This window comes from Triturus cristatus, chromosome 3_1 (assembly GCF_964204655.1).
Source record: "Triturus cristatus chromosome 3_1, aTriCri1.1, whole genome shotgun sequence".
Lineage (NCBI taxonomy): Eukaryota > Metazoa > Chordata > Amphibia > Caudata > Salamandridae > Triturus > Triturus cristatus.
In genome coordinates, this window is record NC_140583.1 from 441,902,791 (window position 1) to 441,930,275 (window position 27,485).

A 27,485-nucleotide genomic window follows, 5' to 3' on the forward strand; every position below is an offset into this window, starting at 1 on the left:
GCTGGGTGTAGACCAGAAAATAGGTGCTCCTGGACTTATAGATGTGCATATTCCGTTGTAATTAAATCATAGAAAAGATTCAAAAGTCACCAACTTTTTGTGTGGAGGTTGTTGTTTGGACTCTTTGTTATGTTTGAGGCTATGCAACTGCTGCCTGTTAACCAGTGTGTTATTTAGGCTAATGGAGTCTTGTTTGGCTTGGCATCTGTTCCTTACTGCTATGATGTCTGTGTTGTTGTGTCTCTCCCCCCGCCCCCACTTCTCACCACACCTCTCCCTCTTTGAGAAAAACTCCAGACATGGCACAAATTCAGAGTCCATTGCCACTGCTCTCGCCGATCCACTCTAGATTATTGTGTTAGCCTGGGGGTGACACGGGTCCTCCTGTGATGGCCCTGCATGTGATGAGAGGCTACTGTTAATGGTGTTGCTCCTGTGCCTGGCTAGAGTGTCCTATTATTCCCTGCGGGGAGGACTCCGGACCCCCATAAGGGAGAGGGGTGTTCTCAATTCTCCGGTTTGAATAACTGGTGTTGCTCACTTGTTGTTTTATCCTCAGAAGTGTTCTGCAGCTCATACAGTCAGTGCTGACGACTCGCCTGTGCTATCTTGGATCGACCGCATTGCTGTTGAGTTGACCTTGATTTCATATTTTAAATGATATGTTTGATTCGGAGTGTTTTACAGCAATTTCAGGGTTCCCAGGTGTCTCAGCCACACTCTGCTTCTATATGTAGCATCAATCAGTTGCCATCTCAGTGGCTACTGGGCTTCAGTTTCTGGAAGCCCTGCCCACCGTGCTAATGTTCTTCACATTAGCCAGGCTGTGACATGTGCATCACTGCACACGTTTACAAAGCATTAATGCCTTGAGAGCCAGGATCAATTGGAAGGGCATTTTGGTCTGAGCCCAATACACAGAAGCTCCACCTTTTGGAGGTACTGCTTTTTATCTGTTTAAAATGTGAGAAATAGGATTTTAGAAGTATCCATCAGAAGAACAAAAATAATTACCTTTATGGTGGATACTCTTATCTAACCACAGATTCCTCACAGACATCCCACCTCCCTATCATATGGAGTGGTCTCCTTTCACCACCTAAAAAGTTCCAAATTAGAGGTGTGCACTAGTTCCTCTGATTGTTTTTAGGTTGGCCTGGGCAGCGCATGCTCTGCAAGGCATGCTGTATTGAGGTATGGCATACAAGCTCCACCCATTTCCAGCCCGTCTTTTCAGTTGTCTCCTGTTACTGTCCATCCGGAATCGTTGCTTTTCATTTGTGAATAGGCTTAGTAGTCCCTCCTTGGTACCGCCTTGTCTGCATTTGTAACCTCCCATAATGACTGGACTTTTTACTTATGTTGTTACAATGTCTGCTTTTTAAGTCGGTGAGCACTATTTTCTTGCTTGTATTTGCAGCGCGGCCACACAGCACTCGTGGGACAATGGCGGCCGCTTCTTGTACATGCAGCGTGCTATGCGTGCTCTAACTTTAATAGTGGCTTCCCCCACACAGCACACGCGGGACAATGGCAGCTGCTTCTTGTTTTTTTAAACTTTGAAGCTGAGTGCAGCTCCCAGTACAAGGAGACCGCGCTTTCTATTTCAGTTTTTTTTTTAACTTTAATTCTGAGCCCTCAATCCACTTCAGGGACACTGCGCTCTTTATTTCAACTTTTCTTTTTTTTTCTTTTTTTAACTTTATTGCTGAGTGCGCCGCCCACTTCATGGACACTACGCTCTCTGTTTCTCTGAGGATATGCAGGACTGAGGCCTGCTTTGTTCTGCTGTCTGGCTAGAGACTGGTTTAGTTTATGGATCTTCAAACACTTTGAAGTACAAGGAGAGCATGGACTTTGGGCAAGACCCCTTCACCCTTCGACTTTCAATTATTATTTATGGTTTGCCATTGCTTTGATGGGCTGTCCATCAAGGCTATCATGTTGATAGTTACATTGTCCCATTTGTTAGCATTAGTTTTTGTTGATGGTGCATTACATAGTTCTATTGCAAGCTAGTAGATGACACAAAAATGCACCTTGTAAATAAGTCAGGGTGTGTTCTTTCATGCTTTTACGTTGCTGACATAACATTTATTTGTGGCTTTTAATGTTCAGAAAGGATATGCTGTTTGGCTGCTGTTGCCTGTCATAAACCGAGCTGATTTCTAATCGCCATGGTGTGTTACTTTATTTTATTTTGCTCTCAGAATAACCTGTTATTGGGATCATTGTTCACAAAGTGAAGATGTGCCCATCTCGGACTAGGTGCAAAGCAAGCATTGGTCCTTTGCCAAAAATATTTATTATTTGATATTTTGTTGCATATATCTTTAAAGTTCACTCCATGCAAACATCAACTTTTTACTCCTTCTCATAACACTCTTTTATAAGGGCACTCAGTTAATGTCTGCTCAGCAAAGGGTCCATATTCCTAGCTTCCACATTGTTCAAACCCAAAAAGTTGCGACTTTGTGGAAATCTCTATCTATTACAGCTGAGGGTAACAAACATTTACCTAACTATTACCAAACACTGCCTCTAAAAAAACATCCAGACCTATTAGCAGGGGTAAGGTTTGTTTTTACCCTTTGAGATAAGATCTTAAAGTGACCTCTTTCGAGGATCCTGTGAAATGTATGTTATTTACAAAAATAGTACATCTCATATTTTTTTAATCTGTTTTCATGCTTTTTAGGCCCGGCTTTCAATTCTAAAAGTATACACTGAAAATACACCAACTGATTCTGATGTATCCTTGGAAAACCTGGCAGCTTTAACCAATTTATTTTCTGGAGCTGATCTTGAAATTCTCTGTAAAGAGGTAAGTGATCAAGGCAAAGGTAATGCTTGGTATTTCTTAAGCCGCTACATCAGACCATCTCTGCACAAGAAAGTTAGTGAAAAATACACTACACTACATGGAGCACCTTGTTGCAGACACTGGTAGCCATAATTTGGGAAGGGTGATCACATGGCTAATGTCATTGAGGAACTCCGCTTGACCTCCACGTCTTCTCTTTTACAGACTACTCTAATACAATCCCCAGTATCCATTTTTGTTACATGGAACCTGCAAACTAGAAGCATGGTTCTCCATTGGTAGTAAATCTTGTAATCTTGTTGTAAGAATTCTTGACACTGGCTGTATTTTCAGTGTGCGGTGCTCCCTATGATACATTATTTCCTCTACTTACCACCCCCCATTCCCCTTAGTGTTTACTTTCTAATGGCAATTGAGGGCCTTATCATGACTGCAGTGGAAAAAAGTGGGGTACTAGCGATGCAGCAAACAATCAGGCATAGCATGAGAATCCTGTTTTTGCCATGTTGTGCCTGTTTTTTTGTACATTTCCCCTGATTAATATAGACCGTTTTGACCTACTGGCATCAGGAGACAACTGTGGTTGGGCATGGGTCGTGTAAGTTATCACAGGATAAATGCTCCTTCCAGTGATTGCCACATAATGTACAATTCCAATCCCTGCACAAATAGTTTGCATAGGGATTACAATATTTCCCATAGCTCATAATTAAAGCTTTAATTTAATGTTGAAAGTGAACCATGATTGGATGATTCTTCTGTGGCACCCATGGAAAATGATGAAAAGCCACCACAACCTGTGTTTCATAACCCAATCAATTATTTCATCGGTCATTAAATCTGTTGAGGATTTGAAGAAAAGTGCATTTTAGAAACTTGATCACTGTAATTCATGTACTGATGTACATCTACTATTACCTAAATAGATACAAACTGGGAGATGTGTTCAGTGTATTAAATTGTGACAGCGCTTAACATCTACTAGCATTTGGTCTTCTGACTTGTTGGATTACATTAATTCTGTTGGGCCTAGTTTAAATAAGATTTACTGCAAAAAGAGGAAAATTAAAACTCTAACTTAATGATTTGTGCGAGAATTGTAGTTGTACTTAATGTTACACTTGAGGGTTATTGACAGTGCTGTATCATTAGGATGAACTGTCATTTTTTAGATAATTCATTTTTCATTTGTTATTGAGAGAACATATATTTGTAAGATCACTATGATTGATGGTCCTAACAAAATACTTAAATAGAAACATAATAGTTGTCCCTTTCAGCTAACAGAAGCAAACTTTACTTTATAACTATTGTGAGAGAAGATCTAATACACTCCGCTACTTTTCCAAATTCTAAACTAAGTACAGACTGTTAAAATATGTTTCCTTAAAAATTGCTCTGCTTATAAAAATAGGCAAAACCTTTCCCACACTTAGAGTCTGGTCGGTGTGAGTGTGCTTCTGACTACTTTAAACTAGACCCTGATGAACTTGCAAACTACCACCCCATCACTCACCCTCTGTTCATCTGCAAGTTCATCAAAAAAGCTTTCTGTGTTCAACTCTAAAATCACATTAATGATAACTATCTTCAGCACATCTACCATGCTCCTGACCACAGTTGAAGATGATCCCTTTCTCTATATGGTGCTCGACCTCTCTGCTGCCATCGCCACAGTTAAACAACCCACCGTCGTATGGGTCCTAGACTCTCGAATGGGATTCACCAGCAATGTCCTTCACTGGTTCTCCACCTTTCTATCCAGCTGACAACAGTTTGTTCACATGGGCCTCTCCAGGTCCTAAAAGATCCCGTTCACCTGCAAAGTCCCCTAGAGTTTTGTCATCTTCAACCTCTGCACAGAACCACTTGATGCTCTACTCACAGCATAAAGATTTATCAATATGCCGATAATACACAACTCTTCTTAAAAGTCTCCTCTGTTACAGGCATCCAACACCTCAAACCCTGACTGCATATCTACCACCTACCAGAAGCTATCCCCAACCAAGATTGAATTCCTGTTATTACCCCGGAATAGCAATAAGAAAATACAGCTATAGTTCAATGACAACCTACATGGCTTTAAACCTCAACTTTCACTGAATGTCAAGTCACTTGAATTCACCCTAAAACACCAACCCTTGCCAAAAAGGCAAAGATTGCCTGGTACCAACTCTGTGTTATAAAGAAAGAGAAACTATTTGTATCAGAAATCGACTTCAGAACTGCTGTTAAAATCCTCATGCTCTTGCTTCTGGCTGATAGTAGAGCACTGCTTCGCAGATTCCTATACTCCAACTGGCACCCCTTAAGGGCACTCCACATGCAGCAGCATATCTCACCTAGGGCTAGAAAAAATATTATTACATCACCCCCATCCGGATAGCACCCCATTGACTCCCCTTGCCGACCTACACCATCTTTAAAACCATCTCTGCAATAATATTTTGCCTCAGCAAAAAATGGGTGGGTGCCATTTTGTGTTTTAAAGGGTTTCACAGAAGTGTCTTGTGGATGGCCCAGTTAGAAATGAAAGAGCCACACTGCTGCTGATGGAGGTTGGAGAATAATGGTTCACCCACACAAATTCACATGTCTCTCATCCAGGACTGAAGGGTAGTAATGGGTGGCAAAAGAGTGAGAACCCAAAAAAGGTTGGATGTACGGAAGAATGGCCCTGTGGTTTGGGTTTTTATACAGAGGAGCCAGCACAAGGAGGTTGATTGTACACTCTGCTCCTTCTCTTACAAATGCTATGCACATTTAGATCACTTCCCATTAGGTAAAGAGGTCCAGGACAAGTGAGTGAACACGAGACTTGTAGCCCTAATACTTTCTGATCACACCTTAGTAGAGATGGATTTAGACCTCCGTACAGTAAGATGCCATAATAAGAGTTTGAGGAGTGTCTCAGTACCCGCAGAGCATGAGGTGATATGGATTTTGGACCAAAGTTTAGTCTATAAGTCCAAAGAAAATTCACAGCCAAGATTCCCTTCCCATTTCAATTCTAAAGTAGATTTCTCCCTTTTATGTGCTGTTGAAAGTAGACATTTGTTTATAAGTGATGCCTGCTCTTCTACAGGATTATCTAACTCATATTCTGTAGACCAGTCATTGGTGCATTAACCATAATAATATCATATTGCCTACAACATGATATGGGCTGGTGATAAATGTCAACATGATTGAAAAAATAAATAATATCCAAAATGTGAAATGTCTTATGACTTATTTTAATGGTGATATTATTACCATATGATACTGGGAGGAAACCTCTGTCCATAAATCGAGTCAACGTGTAGAAGTTTTACCAGATATCTAGAAAAAGAGGATATAGGTCCTATGAAATTTGCTGAAGGTTTTTTGTCATATGAAGGACCTACTTATAAGTGATCAGGGGAGTCACTTATTTTAAACAACAAGCTCAATGATATTTATTAACGACTTGAAAATTAACCTATTTCCTACTCACCCTCCAAAAAGAGCTGGACTTTTGAAGATTTAGTGCAATCCTTGCTTTTTTTTCTTCCGCACAAAACTAGAAAGAATTGTGTCAATTTTAGTATATAAAAAAAAGACTACTGCATCTTAATCAGTAACATTGTTAGAAAACAATTGGCAGTGGGAAGAAAAATCGTGGTTGGGTTCAGACGGCCCCACCAAGAGAAATAAGGGAGATCATCTCCCTACCAATTTACCTATTCTAAATTGTATTTCTTCCAAATTAAACTTTAAATTTGTACGAACATGGTTTGAATACCAAGTCCCTAAGCACCTTTTTGTCGCATTCCATCCAAGTCCTACATGTTGAAAAGGATCACTAAAGCAGTAATTAATTATAGGCAATTTGTCAACATTTAGCTTGTTACCTGAAACAGCAGAACATATAGATAATTGAAGAAAAAAGCAAGTTCTGATGTTTCTGGTTTAGAGCTATACATTTAAATAATATAATTGAATTTAATCTGATCATTTTAAGAGTGTCCAGAAATGGGCATATCATGTCTTATATATTTGAGAAAATGTTCCAAAGAAAAAAACCAAAGGGATAAAGGGCAGCCTTGACATGTTCCTCTTTGTAATGAAAAATATGAAGACAAAATACCATTAACATAAACAGAAGAACTAGGGGATCAATAATAATAACAAGATATATCTAAGACTGTTAGGATGAATTCCATGCCATTAACCCCTTTGCTGCTAGGCCTTTCACCCCCCTGTGCTAAGCTTTTTTTTGGCTATTTGGGGTAGTTCGCACATAGGGCCCTGTAACGTTTTGACCACATAAGGTATCCGCGCCAAATTTGCGTCCTTTTTTCTGAACATCATGGTGATTCTAAAGGTAGCCAGGGTTTTTGGATTCCCCTTGAGGGGACACAGAAATTAAACAAGATACAGCTACATTTAGTTTTTTGGGGGGAAAATGGGGAAAAAAGGGCACCAGATGAAAGCGTCTGTTTTTTTTCCTGTAAATGGTATCAAAAAAGGGGTTGTGGTGCTGCAATCACCATCTTCACAGCTTTCAGGAACAAGTAGACTTCTGTCGGAAACCAAAATGTTTTACACAGTTTTGGCATTTTTCAGGGACATAGCCTATGTTTGCTATTTTTTGTGCTTTCAACCTCCTTCCAGTTAATGGTAGAAATGAGTAGGAAAGCAATAATGGATCCTGGAGAGCTATACATTTTAGAGAAGTAGACAAAATTCTGAATTCAGCAAGGGGTCATTTGTGTAGATCCTTCAAGGTTTCTTCATAGAAACTAACAGTTAAATATAGGGAAAATTGAAACTTAGTTGGAAAAAACAGCCATTTGTGTCAACGTTCTCACCTGTAACTTCTTCTAATTATGACAGTTGCATGAAAGCAATATACCGTTACATTTCGTGGACCTTTCTGGTGGTGGGGATATATAGGACTTGTAGGTTCACCAACGACCCGACGAACCCAGAGCCAACAACTGAGCAGCATCTTGCAATGGTTTTGTTATCTACCGGGTATATAGCAATTATTTTGCGAAAATGTATACATGGAAAAATTGGTATGAAAGACACCTATGTATTTCTGAAATGGGAACAAAATAAAAAGTTTAGAAACAGTAGATATTTGCACATTTCCGAAATTGTGATACTAGCATGAGAATTATAGGTCATTTTTCAAAATGACTTCTTTTTTGGAAGGCAGAAATGCATCGAAAGTCAATAGGTAATAACAGTTGCTCTACAATTCTGTGTTACCCTAAGTCTCCCGAGAAACATGGTACCTCACTTGTGTGGGTAGGTCTAGTGCCCGCGACAGGAAACGGCCCAAAACGCAAGGTGGACACACCACATTTTCAGAGTGAAAAATGACCCTTTTTTTGCAAAGTGCCTAGCTGTAGTTTTTTAACTCTAGCTCTGCCGACATCTAGGGAAACCTAGCAAACCTATACATTTTTTAAAACTAGACACCCAGGGGAATCCAGGATGGGGTGACTTGACTGGCTCTCACCAGGTTCTGTTACCCAGAATCCCTTACAAACCTGAAAAATTGTCCAAAAAACAACTTTTCTTCACATTTCTGTGATGGAAAGTTTTCCAAAATGTACAGGTTTGATAGGTTTCCCTATGTGCCAGCTGCGCTAGGGCCCAAAATCCACAGGTAGGCACATTGTTAAAAAATAGTCTGTGCCTAGTGGACTTTCTGCTACCCTGGGGGGGCTGGGGAGGGGGGGTTGCCCCGATATGTCCCCAACGGGGGCAGAAAGACTGTGGTTATTTTTTTGGGGGTGGGGGCATTGGTATGCCCATTCTGGGCAGCCCCCACTCCACGCATAAAAAGCCACCGTAATTGCTGGGCTTTCTGCCTCCCCAGGGGCAGATCAGGGGCCACTGAAAGGCTGGAATTTCTCGGGGGGATGGGGGTATTGTCATGCCCATTTTGTGCAGACCCCACCCATACATGAATACCAAAAAGAATCCCTGGTTTCTAGTGGCTTCCTCCCCACTGGGGGGACAGATTGGGGCTACTGGTGTCCAGTGGGCTTTCTACCCCCCCGGGGGGGGGGGGGGGGGGGCAGATTGGGGGCAACTGCCACCATCTGCCCCCCAGGGGGGGCAGAAAGGCTGTAGTTGTGGCAGGGGTGGGGGCACTGGCATACCCGTTTTGGGCAACCCCCACCCTCATTGAAACTGCATGCAAAAAAAAATCCCTGGCTTCCTAACTTTAAGACTTTCGGTATTCACAGAAGGCATTTAGGAGTCCTAAAGTTAGGACTCCTAACTTCTGTGAATACCGAAATGAGTAAGTGCCTTCTGTGAATACTAAAATGAGTAAGTGCCTTCTGTGAATACCAAAATGGTAGTAAGTTTAGGATTTTGTCTTAAGTTAGTTCTGTGAATCGGGCCCATCGATCCTGCAGGTCATTGAACGGAATCATGGCCCCCTCCCATATAAGTCTCCTATTGTAGCCAACCCCTGTTCCGCCCAAGTCAGTCTCTGCAAGTTCTCATCCAGGGGGATACTCATCAATAGTCATAATCTATGAATAATCCCCGCCCATGTGCGGGATCCCGGAGCATATAGAAAAAAACATATATATACATATATATGCATATGTGAAAACATATACATGCAGCCTAAAATGTTTCAAACATGGTAATGCTGTAAATTACATAGGTTTGCATAGCAGTGCCCCCTAACCCATAAGGAAAAAAGGAAGCACCAAGCCAATTGTAACACAGCACTGCTTTATTGCCATAAAGCAAACTTGTAATTGTATGCATTCGCCTGTAGGCTGCAGTAGAGTATAAAGAAACAAGAAAAACTGACACCTTGCCTTTAAGGCATTAGAGTAGGGGGACCGTGCCTTTAAGGCCTGCAGGAGACCCCCTGCTCCCATGATGCACTACAGGTGGCAGTTGGGCCAGTTCTTTTTTCCGGCTCCTTCTGTGAGGATCCTGGAGCTTGAGCTCTTCAGTCTTTGACTGAAAGTTTTGAAGATTTGATTTTTTCTCGAAAATTTCGACAGCTTCTGGTTCCTGAAGGCATTTTCTACTGGTGTACTGTAAAATTTCGAAATTTTTCCAGTCATTATGCCTCCTTTATTTAGGAAATGCCCTTCTTGTGGAAATAAGATGGCGCTGGCAGACCCACATGGCGGCGGCCATGAAAGCTCACTCGGCCTCAGTGTCATCTTCTGTCCCCCCTGAGAAAGACAGCAAGCTGATGGACTCTTACGGCAGAAAAATGTGCAGCACCTCTGCCTCGCACATGAAGGTGGCTAGCGCTTCAGCCCTGCTAGGGCGATATGATCGTTCTTTGTGGGATTCCCTTACAAGGTTCGCTGAAAAATTGCCGAGAGGGGACCGGCAGGATTTCACAGAAATTCTCCAGGAAGGCGGGCTGGTAGCCAACCAAATCATCAGCGCGGCTGCCGATGCCTCGGATCTCGCCGCGCATGGCTACTCGCAGGGCGTCTGTTCACGGCGATCGGCCTGGCTGAGGCTAACGGGCCTCAAGCCGGATGCGCAGAAGAGGATTCTCAATCTCCCCTTTAACGGGTCGTCTTTGTTTGGGGCGCACGCAGACGACCAGATGAGCAAGATGAAGGCGGAGTTGGATACGGTTAAGGCTGTGGGGCTGGAAAAGCGGAAGGAGTTCCATAAGCGCTTTCGTCAGGGCGACAAGCGTGCATGCCATCAGCGCGTTCAAACACCCCAATGGTCCTCCCAAAATCAACAGAGGTCCCAGTTCCAGCAAAGGGGCAGAGGACGGGGACATGCAAAACAGCAGCAGTCCTCCACCAAGCAGCCTTCGAAGCAGTGAGGTCTTACTTCCTCCGCGCTTGTTCGCCACTCCGGTAGGAGGAAGTATCAGTGTTCACCTGGCAGAGTGGGAAGCAATTACAAAAGACAGATGGGTGCTGAATATTGTGCAGCATGGCTACTTGCTGCGGTTCAAGTCTCCCCCTCCGCAGATACCACCACGGAGGCAGGCACTCCCTCAAATCCAAAAACGACCTTTACAGGACGAAGTGGCCACACTCCTTTCAAAGAACGCCATAGAGGAAACTCCACCCGGGCAGAGAAATCAAGGAGTGTACTCCCGGTATTTTCTGGTTCCAAAACGAGGAGCGGTCACGGAGTACAGACCCATTCTCGATCTCCGGCTCCTGAACGGATTTGTCAGAAAAGAGAAATTCCGAATGCTGGCCCTGCACCAGATCTTCCCGCATCTCCACCAGGGGGACTGGATGTGTGCCATCGACCTTCAGGATGCTTACTTTCATATCCCTGTATCAGCGAAGCATCGAAAATTTCTCAGATTTCAGGTCTCTCGTCGGCACTATCAGTACAGAGTCCTGCCATTCGGCCTCAAATCCGCTCCACGAACATTCTCAAAGTGTATGGCGGTGGTGGCTGCCTTCCTCCGCAAGCGGAAGATATTCGTCTACCCTTATCTGGACGACTGGCTCCTGAAAAGTTCAACGCTGGCTCGTCTCCGGAGTCATCTATCATTTTGCCTCTGGCTGCTACGATCACTGGGTCTACAGGTCAATTACAAGAAGTCGGTCCTCAATCCCACTCAGCGGATTCACTAACTGGGCGCCTCTCTGGACTCCGCAAAGGGTTTAAATATGGAAGAATTTGTTCTTGAGTTGAAAGCAAAGGGTGTAGAGAGTGATCCAAACACCACTGGCAAAACCTTTTCCACTTTGCCGCATATGTCTTGTTGATGGAAATTGCTCGAGTGAGTCAGAATATCCCGACATTCCTGAGGGATATTCAAGGATTGGAATTCGCGGTCATGAGGTTCCAAGCTGATCAATTCAGTGAGCTTATTTGTGGATGTACCACTTGTCCCTGTTCATCGATATCAGATCGTGCACCGGTGGAAACTGCACCCAAGGAGCAACTGACATTTGTAGAAGCTCCGTGAACCAGAATCTTCTCGGACAAGCCGGCGCTATTAGTATCAGGTGGCACGGTTCCAATTTCATTTTCCTCAACACCTTCGGAATCCGAGGGAATGGAGGAAATGCATAGGTAAATATTCCAATCCATCGAATTTGAAGGGCATATTCCCATCATACTCTTTGCGGGAATCTGCTCGCGAACTGTTTGCATTTCTTGCTGTCTTGAGTGGCAAACAGTTGCAAGCCTGGAGTGCCCCATAGGTGGAATATCTGTAGAAGCCGATGTCGATCCAGTTCCCATTCGTGGCATAGGCTTGATGATCTGCTTAGATATTCTGCCCACGTGTTGTGGATTACCGGGACATGCTTAACTTGTAGAGTTAAATTACGCTTAAGAAGCTACTACCAGATTTCCTGCGCTTTTCCTGATAGGGTTTTTGACCTTGCTCCTCCTTGTTTTAGAAGATAAAACATAGTTGTCGTGTTGTCTGTTCTGACAAGGACTGGGGAATTGGGGATTCTGGGAAGAAACACCTGAAGACCTAAAAACACTGCTTTTAGTTCTAACAAATTGATGTGCATCTTCGCTTCTTGTCCGTTCCAATGACCTTGTATTTCTAGGTCTTGCAGATGTGCTCCCCATCCTTCCAAGGATGCATCCGTTGTCATTATGTAACTGGGAGATTGTGGTTCGAAAAGTAGAACTGCCGAGAATTTTTTTTATTATCCCCCACCATGACAGTGCTTTCTTTATTAGACGAGTGATAAGGACTAGATCTTCGAAAGACCCATGAGCTTGGACCATTGTAGGTCGAGAAGTTCCTGAAGTGGCCTCATGTGAAGACGGCAATTTGGGACTAACGGAACGCAGGATGAAAGCATTCCCAGAATGGACTTGAACATCCTCACTGAAACTGACTCAGCTTTAAGATCTTCTGGATGCGCTCTTCCGACGGATACGCCTTTACTTCTTTTGTGTTCAACACAGCCCCTAAAAACTGTAGAGTCTGGGACGGAATCAGAGAGGATTTTTCCACATTTATCTTTAGACCCAGGGACACATTCCTGTAAGTTTGTAGAGAGTTCTGAGTGTCCTGATAAGTTTGACCTTTTATCAGCCAGTCGTCCAGATATGCATAGATCTGGTGTCCTTGTTGTCTCAAATATGCTGCCACTGGCGCCATGCATTTCGTGAACACTCTTGCTGCGGAACTGAGACCAAAGGGCTATACTTTGAATTGGTAGTGGCGCCCCGCCACCTCGAATCTGAGATACCGACGGTGTTTGACGTGTATTGGAACATGGAAGTATGCATCTAATAGATCTAAAGATGTCGTATAGTCTCTTCTGTTCAGCATCAGCATAATTTCTTGCAGCGATAACATTCTGAAGAGCTGCTTTCTGCTGTACTTGTTTAAACCTCTTAGATCCATCACCTGCCTCCACTTGGAACTTTGTTTTTTCCTTATTAGGAAAAATGCAAGTAGAATCCTTTCCCTCGATGTTGTTGAGGGACCTCCTCTATTGCTCCTTTTATAAGGAGATTCAAAATCTATTTCTTTAGTACGGATAAATGTTGATGATTCCTGGGAATGGGAGGTCGGGACGGTGGTCTTTGAATGAATTCTAGGGTGTGACCCTGATGTATAATGTCCAACATCCATCTGCCTGATGTTATTGACGACCATTGTTGGTAAAACAGAGAGAGGCAGTGGTCCTGATGAGGTTTGATGGTTGACAAGGTGGTTGGCGCCTTGAGAGTGGCACTGCCTCCTACCGTTGTCCTGGGATTTTCATCTAGCTGATGTCTTCCTTCTGTTCGCCTGTTGCTGGTAAGGCGCATTGGACGATCGAAAGTGCTGCTTATTGGTAAATTGTCGATACCCTTGTTGCTGAGAGGGTTGGTACCTATAAGATTGAAATGACTGCTTTTGTTGGTAATGCCCTCTTGTTCCTCTGCCCCGAAAGGACTGAAACCTTTACTTTTGAAGAGTCTCTAAAGCATGTGCCCTGTCTGTATCAGTTTTAATCCCCTGAAGTGCATCATCCACATGCTTGCCAAAAAGATTTTCTCCATCGAATGGCATATCGATAATTTTGGGTTGAATTTCTGACTGGAACTGGGGTGGCATGGTGGGCAAAAGAATGATGGATTTAACCCAGATCTCTTGACTCGGGATGAATGTTTTGATTTGTTCTGCATTAGGTCCATCAATTGTGTGTCTTTTTCGAGGTGGCCTTAAGCCTGCCCTGTCATCTGTCTAAAAGCCACTGCAGAGATGTCCATGGCTATGTCGATCATTTCAGATGCTGCTCTAGCTCCATCCTGAAGTATTTGCATCGCTTCTTCCTTCTTGTCCTCAGGAAGATGAGATAACAAAGGTGCTAAATCAGACCACATTTGTCTGTCATACCTGCTAACTATGGCCAAAGAATTAGAGGCTTTGATGGACGCGGCTGCCATAACCGCAAAACGTTTACCTGCACCATCTAGTTTTCTTCCTTCCTTGTCTGGTGGAGCGGAGCATGTAGCTACCGGGTTTCTAGAGCGCCTCTGTGCCACTTGCATGATCACTGATTCCGGTCTGGAATGACCCATCAGACATGCCGGAGACGATTCTGGGGCCTTAAATTTCTTTTCTATTCTCGGGACAGAAGTCGAAATAGAAGCTGGATTTTTCATAATTTTTAGGCCTTCCTCCCATATGTAGCTCACCATTGGGATGGTCCGAATCGACGTTCTAGCTGAATCTTTGAAAGAGGAAGATCAAAACTTTTTGAGGCTCGCTCCATTAGCTTGTGAAATCCTCGCAAATTTACTAGGGAAGCAAAGGAGAAGATGACGTAGCAATATATCGATCCCATTCATCACCCACCCATCCTGCGTCAACTCTCCTTCTTCTGGTTGTCCTTCTACATCGCTCTCAATATAGTCATCTCTGATGGCTATTACTGTAGGAGGGCACGTTTTCTGTGAGGCCTGCTGAGGTGCTGCATTCTCAGTGGACGGTGTGCTTTGTGTCTTGCTTGGAGTGTCCGGTAAAGGGGCATTTGCTTCTGGAAAGCGCCTATAATAGTCCTTAATCATATGCCTCAAATCCATGACCAATGAAAGTGGCACGGACATCGACTCTTCGCTGGCTATTGGAGGGTCATCCTCTGCCTCCTCATACTCATAAGTATCTCAAAGATTCGTACCTCCGTGAAACTGAAAGATGGCGACCTTTAAAAGAGAATCCCTCCTGTAAAAATTCGGATTTATGGTGATATTCTTCCTCATTCATTTCTTGACTTTTTATCTTAAGTTGAGAGGGACTGTACGCAGCTCCAAAAGAACCTTCCTCCTCTGATTCCTGCATTTCCAATAGATCGGACGGAGGAAGCGGAGAGACTTTGCTCCAGGATGTCAAATCTGAAGAAACCTTTCCTGCATCAGGCATAACTAAGGATCTTTTTCCTTCCATTGATGAGCCTGTCAACGGTGGAACCCTTTTTATAGTTACAGTCATCAACGATTTTTGAGAATTTGGTGACTTGAATGCCATCGTCGACGGAGCCGTCGCCGTCGAGATCGTTGTCGGAGAAGTCGTCGACAGAGTCCTCGTCGTGACTGCCGTCAAAGAAGCTGCAGTCATTAAAGTCGACGGCTTCATTTGTGTAACCGTCGTCGACACCGTCACTCTCGTCGACGGAGTTGCCGTCCATGGGTCCATCGACGGAGCCTTTTTTCTGTAGACTTCTTGTGAGGAGAGTGAGACACTGAAGAAGACGACTTTTTAGGAACACCTTCAGTAGGTTGCAGTTCCAGTCCCTTGTCCTTAGATTTACTAACTTTCAGTTTTTAGGAGTCCGTTTTTGAAGCAGTGGGCTCTAATTTTCTTTTTGGAGTGGAATGAGCCTCTTTATCCTCAGAACCAGATTCTGATTTGGATTTCTTATTCTGAAGCCATAGAAGCAAACGTGCCTCTCTATCTTTAAGAGTTTTGGCAGAGAAAATCCTGCAATGCTTACACTCCTTAGGGACATGTTTAGGATGCAAGCAATATAAACAATCTTTGTGTGGGTCCTCAGAGAATAGTCTGGCCTTCCCACAAGATCTACATGGTCTGAAAAGCCTCTTCTTAGAGCCTTCAGACATCTTGCCAAATGAAGAAAATTAACAATACCTCTATACCAGAGAAATACTGAGATGAAAGCCAGGTCTAAAGTTCACCACAGAGAGAAAATGTGAGCAGAGGTCAGGGAGACTCCTTCTCACACGACGTGCGGTTGGAAATCTGAGGTATGGTGGCTCTGCTGGGGATTGTGATCTTAGGGCAGGAGTTTCATTGGCTGAATTTTGGACCATATAATGATGGTGATGGGTTACCAAAGTGTGATGCAGTTGTATTGGTTTTCATGGAGTTTTTCTTTTATACTGCTTTATTTTCTAATACCGTGAGACTCCCACCATGACGCCGGGGAAGATTCAAGCATGTGAATCTATGAAAGATTCAATGCTGGAGAAATATTTTTAAACATTTGTGAGAAAAACACACACTTAAAGTATTGTATACATATATTTACAAATAACAATTTAAATATATACTTTTTTAATCCTTACCAACCCTCAACCCCATACCCACCCTAAACCCTTACCCACCCTAAAAATATCCTTGCCACCCAAAAACCATACCCTTCCTAAACTTTCTCTTGCCACCCAAAAAACCATACCCTCCCTAAAAAATCCCTTGCCACCCAAAAACCCATACCCACCCTAAACCATAACATTATCTTGCCATCTAAAAATCCATACCCACCCTTAACCCTAAAAATTCTTTGCCACCTAAAAGCCCAAACCCACGCTAAACCCTAAAAGGAAAATGTTACTTACCAGTATGCATCTGTTCTTAGCATGTAGAGCTGTAGATTTGTATACTTGTGCATAGATCGCCATCTGGTGTTGGGCTCGGAAGTTTGCACTTTGTTTTTGTCTTGGAAGAAATCTTTTGTAGTCACAAGGTAGGTGACTCCTCCTTAGGACGATAGAGCGCATGGGCATCGACTCCATCTCCAGATTGTTTTGCCATGGAGGGTCCTGATGGAGTTAGTAAGAAATAGAAAGGGATGTCCATGTGTAATGTATCTAAGTAAGATAGTACTGGAACAGATAGAGGTATCCAGGGAGGCGGGTGGGCGTATACGAATCTACAGCTCTACATGCCAAGAACAGATGCATACTAGTAAGTTGCATTTTCTGTTTGAGGCATATGAGCTGTAGATCACATGCTTGTGCATAGACTATACAGCAGTTACCCCCTTAAAGGTGGCTACCTGTATCTGTTGCAGTGGTTTGAAAAAGTGTTCTTAATACAGCCTGGCCCACACTAGCTTGTTGTTTTGCTTGCACGTCTACACAATAGTGTTTTGTGAACGTGTTGGGTGTAGACCAAGTTGCTGCTTTGCAAATGTCATCTAGGGGAATGTTCCCTAAGAATGCCATAGATGCCCCTAGTTTACATGTGGAGTGAGCCCTAGGGGGAATGGTTAAGGTACGTTTGGCTTTAGCATAGCATATTTGGATGCATTTAACAAGCCAACTTGGAATCCCTGTTTTTGAGATAGGATTGCCTTTATGAGGGCGAAAGCCACAAAAAGTTGTTTAGTCTTTTGAAAGGATTTTGTTCTTTCACTGTAGTAAAGTATTGCTCTTTTTAAGTCTAGTGTGTGAAGACCCCGTTCTGCTACTGAGTCTGGTAGAGAGAAAAACACTGGGAGTTGTACAGACTGGTTAAGGTGGAAAGCAGAGATGACTTTAGGTAGAAATTTTGGGTTCGTCATAAGAACCACTTTGTCATGATGGATTTGGAGAAATGGTTCTTGTATGGTTAATGCCTGGAATTCACGGACTCTTCTGAGAGAGGTGATCGCAACCAGGAAAGCTACTTTCCATGTGAGAAATTGCAATTCGCGATTATGCATAGGTTCAAATGGGGGACCCATGAGCCTGGTAAGTACCACATTTAGGTTCTATACTGAAGAGGGTGGAACTCGAGGTGGAATTATTCTTTTAATCCTTCTATAAATGCCTTTATAGCTGGTACCCTAAACAAAGACAAATGTTGTCTGCTTTGGAGATACGCTGCTATTGCCGCAAGATGTAGTCTAATGGATGTATACACTAGGTTACATTGTTGTAGATGCAAAAGATAACAGATGATGTCTTGAATAGAAGCATCTAGTGGGTTGATTTTGTTATTTGTACAGTAAATTACAAATCTTTTCCACTTTGTGGCATAGCAAGCTCTAGTGGTAGGACGTCTAGCCTCCTTAATGATGTTCATGCAGTCTGGCGGTTGATTAAGGTAGCCAAACACCAAGACTTCAGGTGCCAGATCACAAGGTTGAGTTGATTGGGATCTGGATGCCTTATCTCTCCATGGTTCTGAGTGAAAAGCTTGGGTGAGAGGCATAGCTTTTGATGAGGAACTACTGATAGTTCCAAGAGGGTTGTGAACCATGGCTGTCTGGCCCATGTTGGAGCAATTCGGATCATTGTGAGGCAATGCTGTTTGAGTTTCCGAACCACTAGCTGAATGAGTGGGAGAGGTGGAAAAGCGTAAACAAATTTGCCTGACCAGTTCATCCATAGCACATTGCCTTTGGTCAATGGGTGTGGATACCTGGATGCGAAGCTTGGGCATTTTGCTGTTTGGTGTGTGGCGAACAGGTCTATTTCTGGGTGGGCCCACATTTGAAAGAATGGAAGCAGAACTTGAGAATGACGTTCCCATATGTGGATCTGCTGTTTTTGGCGACTTGAGGAATAGCCCATCTCCATATGCTTTGAGCTAGGTGTGAAAGCTGGTGAGAGTGTCTCCCCCCATTTTTGTATCTAATACTTTGCTGTCATGTTGTCTGTAAGGACTAGGACAGCTTTGTTACGAGGTGGGGTTGAAAAGATTTTAACGCTAGGAAGATTGCCAACAATTCCAGGTAACTTATGTGGAATTGTTTTTGTCGAGGGGTCCATATGCCCTGAATGGTATGGGTTTGAAGATGAGCTCCCCAGCCGGTGAGGAATGCGTCGGTTGTTAGCACTATCTGTGGAACTGGATAGAGGAACGGTCGCCCTTTGGAAAGGTTTTGTGTGTTCCACCACTGCAGAGAGCAATAGGTGCGGTCGGCTACCAACACCAGATCTGTTAGCTGACCTTGAGCCTGGTTCCACTAACGTGCCAAACACTCCTGTAAGGGACGCATTTGGAGTCTTGCACAAGGGATGATGAGAATGCAAGAGGCCATCATCCCGACGAACTGCATGAACACTCGCGCTGGTAGTGAGTGTTGAGGCTGAAATATTTGTATTAGAGCTTGTATGGCACTTATCCTGACTGGGTTGGGGTATGCTAGAGCACTTGAAGTGTCTATTGTAGCCCCTAGATATTGTTGTATGTTGGATGGTTGGAGGTGGGATTTGGTGAGGTTTACCGTGAATCCCAAGTGGTGAAACAGTTGGATTGTTTTGTGTGTGTGTTGCACACAGCTGCTGTGTGGCTCCTCTTTTATGAGCCAGTCGTCTGATATGGGAAAACATGAATGTGCTGTCTTCGTAAGTGGACTGTAACTACTGCGAGGCACTTGGTGAAGACTCTGGGTGCTGTAGTCACCCAGAATGGGAGGACCTTGAACTGGTAGTGTTGACCATCTACCACGAACCTGAGATATTTCTTGTGAGCAGGGTGAATGGGAATATGAAAGTAGGCGTTGTTTAAATCCAGAGTGGAGAGAAAGTCACCATGTGGAAGTGGTCTGACTGAATGTAGAGATTTAGTGGTCTGAGGTCCAATATGGGCCTGAGAGAGCCGTCCTTTTTTGGGATTAGGAAATAGAGGGAGTAAACCCCTGAGCCTTGGTGAGGCAAAGGGACTGGTTCTATTGCATGTTTTTGTAATAAAGAGAGAACCTCTTGTTTGAGAAGTGTTGGATGTTCCGTGGACATTGGACGTTGTCTGGGAGGAATGTTTGGGGGTAGAGGTGAGTTCCAGGCAGTAACCATACTGGATAATTTTTCTTACCCACTTGTCTGTTGTGATTGAATTCCAGACAGGTAGGAACTGTGAGAGATGTCCCCCTCATTTCTGGTGTTGAGAATCCTGGCTCTGACAGGGTCTTCAAACATGCCCTAGAAGTTTTTGAGCATGCCTTTTAACATTGGCAGGGTGTGCATGGACGTTTGTGAGGGTGCAAAGGTTTCAAGTAAAAAGTCTTCCTCTAAGAGATCAGAATGTAATTGTACCCCGTGGTATTGGGCAGCCCTACTTATTAGTTGGGCGAACCCAATATTGTAATCTGGTGGTGATGGCCTAGATGGATAGAGGTCCGGGTCATTGAGTGGGTCGGGATCTGTGTTGTAGTCATCCCAAGGGTCTACGTCTTGTGGGATGGTATGTGCATCGTCATCCCCATGTGGATCTATATTCCCTCCCCTGTCAGTATGAGCATCCTCAGTATCTGATGTTTGAGGTGAAAAAGTTTGTTGTGGGGAGGGTGGTGGAGAAATTAAAGGATTTGGATCAATTGGAGAAAGAGGTGGGGATGTGTTAGTACTCATCTCCTTTCCTTTCGTTTGAAGGGTATTTCAGATTCGTCTGAAGTGTCCAGTTTCCTCTTTTTTTGGTGGTTTGGCGACGACTTTGCCAGTCTTTGGGTCAATAAAAAGAGTTGCTCTATGGGAGGCTTCATGTAATCACTAAAAACTTTTCTATGTGGGTCTGACTCCACCCACGCATTTGGTTCGCTGTGTCAATGGGAGGCTGCAAATGGGTAAAGGCGGGAGCATGTCCCACCTCTTTTCCAAATGTTCACTCCACCAGCATTTTGCTTGCGGGAGCAAGCATCGGCGCGCAGAATGGCAGCTGCATTCTTTAAATTCCTTGCAGCGGGTGCGTGCGCACCACTCCCGGGCTTGTCTCCTGTACATCTGTTTGGCTGAATGAGACACCTGTCTGACATCATGCTGTTGCTGAGGAGTGTAAAGAAACTCCGGAAGGAGGCCACGGGCCCTAATTGGCGGCACATAAAGCTTGACCTTCGGTGAGAATTATGGGGCTGGAAGCATCCAATCAACACTGGAGTGCATGGCTGCAAAAACGGGCTGTTGCCGTTGAATGGCGTTTAGTATGTGTAATCAGCAACACTCCTGGCCTGAGTACATACGTGATTGGTGGTCGCCGTCTTATAAAGTCAGTGGGTGGGCGCTCTTGAGAGTTAATATGTCCGCCATCTTGGAAGCTGGGCTATGGAGGATGGTTGTTTTCCCACCTGAGTGGAGCAAGTTGTGCTGGTCGTCAAGTATTTATTGCCCATTCTCTCCCTCGGTCCACCGCTGTGCAGAGAATGGTTACACATATAGGGGGCGGCCTGCGGACGGCCAGCACCTGAGGGGAAGGGACCAGTGTTTTTGCTGTAGCTGTAGCAGTTGCAGTTGCAGAATGCCTTCACCACTATACGACTCCTAGCTCTGTGGCACACCCTCGGAACACTGTAAGGGTTCCTTGTCAGTTGTGCTGTGTTTTAGAGAGTCACTAACTTGGATAACACACCAAGCGCATCCCGCGTAATACACCATAGAGTAACCAACTCCATTGCCCAAGGGGCGACTACTGTCCTCAATGGCTCTGAGGCTGTAGGTAGTGTGTGTGCACTCAATGTATGCTCTGCTAGTTTTCTTCGACCTGAAAGAGGAACAGGCCTCGCAGTTCTTGTCTTTGTGCTCTGGGGAGAGGCAGAGGTTACAAACCTCGTGCAAGTCCGTGTGTGGGAACTTAGCACCACACCCGGCGCATTTTTTGAAAGGGGTCCTTTCCATTGACTGCAGGCGTGGTCGGCGCGGAGTGGCCCAATGGCCTGCGTCGAAGATCGAGGTCGAGGAGTTTGTTTTTAAAGATGTGCGTCGAAAGGGAAACGCGATCGAGACAATACCGTCAAATGTAGAGGAATTGCGTGTCGAAGGGGGGTTTGAAACCTTCACTGACCCGAAGCACAGCAAATCACATCCGAACCCGATGGTGGAAAAAAAACAATCTGGAGATGGAGTCGATGCCCATGCACACTATCGTCCTAAGGAGGAGTCACCTACCGCGTAACTACAAAAGACTTCTTCCAAGACAAAAACTAAGTGTAAACATCAGAGCCCAACACCAGATGGCGATCTATGCACAAGTATACGATCTACAGCTCATATGCCTCGAACATGCCCTTTCATAAACTCATACCCACCCTGAATCCTAAAAATCCTTACCACCCAAAAGCCCATACCCACCCTTAACCCTAAAAATTCCCATGCCACCCAAAAACCCATACCCACGCTAAAAACAACCTTTCCACCCAAATATCCTTACCCACCCTAAATCCCAAAAATACTCTGGCCACTGTAATACCCTCACCCACCCCTAAATCTTAAAAACACCTTGCCTCCAAAATACCCTAACCTATCCTGAAAATACCCTACCCACCCAATACCCTCACCCGCCCCAAACCCTGAAAACACCCTTGCCACCCAAATACCCTCATCCAACCTCTACCCTAAAAACGCCCTTGCACCTTTATTTTGCAGATTAATAAAAATCATTGCAAAGAATACAGTAAAAGTAATTTTTAAAATGTGTTGGTGTAGCGGATATATGATTTACCTATTAAGTAAATATATTATTAATAATAAAAGGTAGTGGGGCCTAAAAGACACAGTGTGGGCAGAATAAAGTGCAAATGTTCAGTTCTCCGTAGGTTGGGGGGAGGTCTCTAAATTGCATGTAAAAGTGGATCTGAGTCAAGTGGAGAGATTGTGAGGCTCCAGAGGATACCTCCCGAATTAGTAACAGTCTTTTGACTTGTAATCAAAGTTTGTGGTTGTTCATTCCTTAAAGGTCACAGTGGGTAGTGTACGCAGAAAACAAAAATTGTGCTCCAAGAGTAAAAGGGACAGTATCTACAGATCATAAAATGTGGTAAAGAGTAAGATTGTGACACCAGGGGTCGTCTCTTGGACTTGTAGCAATATTTTTACTTGTAATAGGAACTTTGAAGCCCTGGATCTGGGTGGCCCTCAGGCTGGTCATAATCATTTCCGTCGTAGTTGGATGACGGCTGGGCAGATGCACAAAAAATATGTAGTACATTCACCTCGAAGGAGCCGCACAGTCGGCAGTAAGGGTCCGACCAAACTTGCATACAGGTAGGGATCTGATCTTTTGATGGTAAAGCTCCCTTGCAGATTAAAAGAGAATGTTGGATGGTATGTGAGAGAGGAATTGTTAGGTAGGGTTGCTAACTCCAGTTTGCATAGGTATGCAAGACTGACCAACCGTGCTTCATGTGAGCCTTCTCCGATTTATCAAGTGTCCAAGAGTGTAGTTTGGCCGACTTGTTGGTGATTTTCTTTAAGATGGTAAAGCTAATGTTTGAGTCCCAAGCATTGAGCAGATTTAAGGTGGTTAATGCTTGCTGGAGGTGGGCAGTTATTTTTGGCTTGTTCTCTATATCCGACCAACACAGAGTAGCCAGTCATCTTCCAGCAAAAATTGATGATTGCTGCCATCCTAACCAAGGATTGCTTAAATAGCCCAAACTCCAATCGCACCTGGGCCTTTGAGATGCATTAGGGAAGTCGAAAAATTAGTTTGAAGAAGAGGGATTGCAATTGATTAAGAGTGGTAGCATCGCTCCCCTTAAGTAGTTCTTAGCCGTGGCTGAGTAAAGGAACTTGGCTCCAGTGACCTGTAGGAGGTTGGACTACGATGTGCTCCGCATTCTTTTTTTCAGAAAATTGACGGCGAAGCACAGCTTTTTGGCCGGGGCCCTCATTTTTTGTAAATGCTCCCTGAAGGATCATCTGGAGTCCATTACTACTCCTAAGTATTTGTAGGATTTAGCCTGGTATAAATTCTTTCCAGCTGCTTTCCACTTGGACGAGGCATGGTGAGGGGTGAGATTTGCTGAAAAGCAGATGACCTTTGTTTTGGAGTCATTTAATTCCAGACCTAACAATTCAATATATCCCACGAGGCATGTGAATCCGCGCTGGAGGCCAATCCGTGTCTGGCTGCATAAAACAATATTGTCTGCATATTGAGGACACCACACTGGCTAATTTGGAAGGGTCGCCTGTGACTTCTGTTAGCAGCGCATTTAGGTCCACCCTAAAGGTATTAAATAAGCAAGCGGCTAAGACGCACCCTTGCTTTATGCCGGAGTGGGTGGAGATCTTGCTGGTTATTCTGTCTCCTTTGCCTATTTTTACTATATATCTATATATATATATATCTCCGAGAAATACTTACATTTTTATTGTAAAGGCATATGCATGGTAAAATGTTACGTGGTAAAGACGTGTTGCAAAGACATTTATGTTGTAATAGATGTGTCATATTGTGTTGTAAAGGTTGTTACCCGATTTATACAAATTTTAAAAGTCAAATTCTGATAAAAAAATATTATTTTGTTTTTTTGCAGGCAGCTTTGTTGGCATTGCATGAAAATGGACTAGAGGCCACTTCTGTGAAACAAGAACATTATTTGAAGTCCCTGCAGTTTGTGACACCATCAATACAGCCCAAGGATCTCGAGATTTATGAAAGATTGTTTAGGAAACAGCTTCTGACCTAAGAACTTGCACAGACAGGCCAACATAACATTATGTAAGCACTTAGGAAGATAGACCATATGGAATTTCACAAGTACCTTTTTTAAGAATTAAAACAATAAAAGAACTATGAAAGTTTGTGCCTTGTGTTTTAGCTTTCAAATTCAAGAGAGTGTTTGGTATTTTCTGCTATCTCCATTCCACCTCCCAAAAACTTAAGGAAAATGAAGTTCCCATAGGTGATCCTTCCCATTTTAGATGGTTGTCTGAACGTTCACTACTAATATTCATGTACAGTGTTCCTGCATGGGGCATTACTCTACTGATAGACGTTCCTTTTTCTAAAACTACTCACTGCTAAAGTTATCTTCTTTCCAATGCATATTTTGTTATCTGAATACGCTTTATTGCAATTACTTAAAGCCATTAGACATACTGAAAGAATGAGTTAACATTAATCTAAATAATATACCTTAAAAATAAATAATCGTTCCTTTTTTATGCGCTTTGTTTTTGCTTGGGAACCAAAATCTACAGCCATATTAATCTCGGTGGCAGTTTGATGTTAAGTCTGCCATTTCCCAATGTATAATTACATCTTCTAATCTTCTTTTACCACTACCCACCCCATGACCCTGAAATTTCCCTTACCCCGCTTTTACCTCTATCCATCCCTGAACCATAACATTACCCTTGCCACCCTTCACCTCTGCCCCTAATCTTTAAAATTACCCTTACCTCCCTTTAACAACTATCCAACCCTGAACTCTAAAATGACATCCCTTTAAACTTCCCTTCCCTAAACTTAGACCATGCACGGCAAAGCCATGTGTGGGAAAAGACTGCGTGGTAAAAGATGTTTCACAAAGCCCTACACTGGTCAGTATGGTAGATAAACTCAGATGTAAGACTTAGGACCCTGGTGACAAATGGTCCTCTAAGATGTTCTGTACTGTAAGATGACAGGCCTGGTAACAGATGTCACATTGCCATATTTATTTATTTAAACTATGTGTAGAGCGTGCAAACACCCTACGGACGACTGGGCAGAGGAGGACTGGGAGCGGGTGATTTATTGGTTAAAAAGCCAGGTTTTTAATTGTTTCGGAAGGAAAACAGAGTGGGAATGGTCTTAATGTGAAGGGGGAGTGTGTTCCATAGTCTGGCAGTGGCGACAGTGAATCTTCTGTCGCGCCAAGAAGCTTTCTTGGTTCTGGGGACAGTCGGCAAGTTTGCTGCTGATGAGCGCAAGGGTCTACTTGGCATATAGGCACAGAGCATTTTCTTCAGTAACTCAGGTCCTTTGTTGTGGATTGCCTTATAGGCAATGCACAGGGCCTTGAACTTGGTTCTGCTCCTGATAGGTAACCAGTGAAACTGTCGTATCACCTTTGATATTGGTTTGGACTTGGGGGTACCTGACAGAATCCTTGCCGATGCGTTTTGCACCATTTGTAACTTGTTTAGGACTCTTTCCTGGGCATTGATGGGTAGGCCATTGCAATAGTCTACCTTTGACATAACCAGCGTGCTGATAAGAGTCCTGCCGGCGCTAGATAGTAGAAAAGGTAGAAGTTTTTTTAGCATCCTGATGGTATAGAAGGATGAAGAGACAACTGTGTTTGCATGGTGTATAAATGACAACTTGTTGTCGAATAGAACACCTAGGTTTCTGACCTTTGTAATGGGGGACGGAGGTGAGCCTAACTCTGCTAGCCACCAAGTAGGGGACCAGCTAGGGGAGAGATTACCAAAGATAATCACCTCCGTCTTGTCTGAATTTAATTTGAGGGTGTTGTTTGCCATCCAAGTGCTTATTGCAAGCATTCCCTTTTGGAAGTTTGCCGCGACTGTCCCTCCATCATTATGAACCGCTGGCACCAGTTGTGTGTCATCGGCGTATGAGGTTAGTCGCATGTCACAGGACTTGATGATCCTCGCCAAGGTCGACACGTATATATTAAACAAGGTCGGACTCAGCGATGATCCCTGCGGCACACCGCACAGGAGTGCAAATGATGGAGATTTGAAGACACCAAGAGTTACCAGTTGGGTGCGGTTGGATAGAAATGAGGCCAGGAGGGCTTTGGCTCTGTCTCTAATGCCTATGGCTGAGACACGGTCGACCAGGGTTGCATGGTTGACCATGTCGAATGCTGCTAAAAGGTCCAGCAGCACCAGGACCGCGGCGCCCCCATGGCTAAGTATCATCCTAATTTCACCGGATGCCTTAATGATGCCTGTTTCAGTGCCGTGGCCTCTTCTAAAGCCAAATTGTGTGTCGTCTAGAAGGTTGTTTTCATCGATAAAACGGGCCAGCTGAGTGTTCATCACTTTTTCAAAGATTTTTGCAGGGAAAGCGAGACATGCAATTGGTTTGTAGTTTTTGGTCTCTATGGGGTCGAGGTTGTACTTCTTTAGTAGCGGCTTGATGACATCTTTTTTCCAGGTGGAAGGGTAAGTTCCTGTCCTGAACATCGAGTTGCAGATGTCTTCTAGGTTGGGGCCTATGATATCGGGAATCAGTTTTAACGTGGTTGGGGGGCATGGATCATTAGGAGATCCAGATTTGATAGCGGAAAAAAGGTTGATGATCTGATCTGCAGAGACCTGGCTGAATTCCGAAAGAATGGGGGTAGAGTTATCATCAGTGGGGCTGAGTTCAGGGGGTTTGGGAGAATTGTTATCATCGCTAGAAGCGTCGATCCGATTATTGGTCATGGAATGGGCTGAGAAGTTAGCGTAGATGTGGCTGACTTTTTTCTTGAAAGAAGGTGGCCAGAGAATTACAGAGAGTTTGCGTGGGAATTATGGTAGAGTTGGTCGCTGGTCCTGATAGCTTGGTCAGGACCTGGGACAGCCGTCTAACAGAGTCTTGTGCTGTTTCGATTTGGTTGAGTAGTACTTGCTTTTCTCTGTGATTAAAAGGAGTTTCTATTTAGTCATTGCCTCCTTGTAGCTTGTTTTTTCTGCGATGTCGTAGTCTCGACGCCAGCGTCTTTCTAAGTTCCTGCATCTTTGTTTCTCCAGTCTTAATGCCTCGGAGAACCAAGGGGCGGATGGTGTTTTTCTATTTTTAGAGACATTTTTTAATGGAACCAAGGTGTTGAAAGCAGTGTGTAGTTGGTGGCTGCCAGCT

The 27,485-nt window shown here is 43.9% G+C and overlaps 1 protein-coding gene across 4 annotated transcripts in view; it reads left to right on the forward strand.

Moving 5' to 3' along the window:
• The window catches only part of AFG2B (AAA ATPase AFG2B), a 271,306-nt gene extending 246,822 nt beyond the window's left edge, over positions 1 to 24,484 (forward strand). For all 4 annotated transcript variants that reach the window (XM_085644230.1, XM_085644231.1, XM_085644232.1 and 1 more), the window contains 2 exons: positions 2,699 to 2,824; positions 24,217 to 24,484. In XM_085644230.1, the coding sequence (XP_085500356.1) occupies positions 2,699 to 2,824; positions 24,217 to 24,369 (279 nt within the window). In that variant the 3' untranslated portion in view covers positions 24,370 to 24,484. The remainder of the gene's footprint in view (positions 1 to 2,698; positions 2,825 to 24,216) is intronic.
• The last annotated feature ends 3,001 nt before the right edge of the window (positions 24,485 to 27,485 follow it).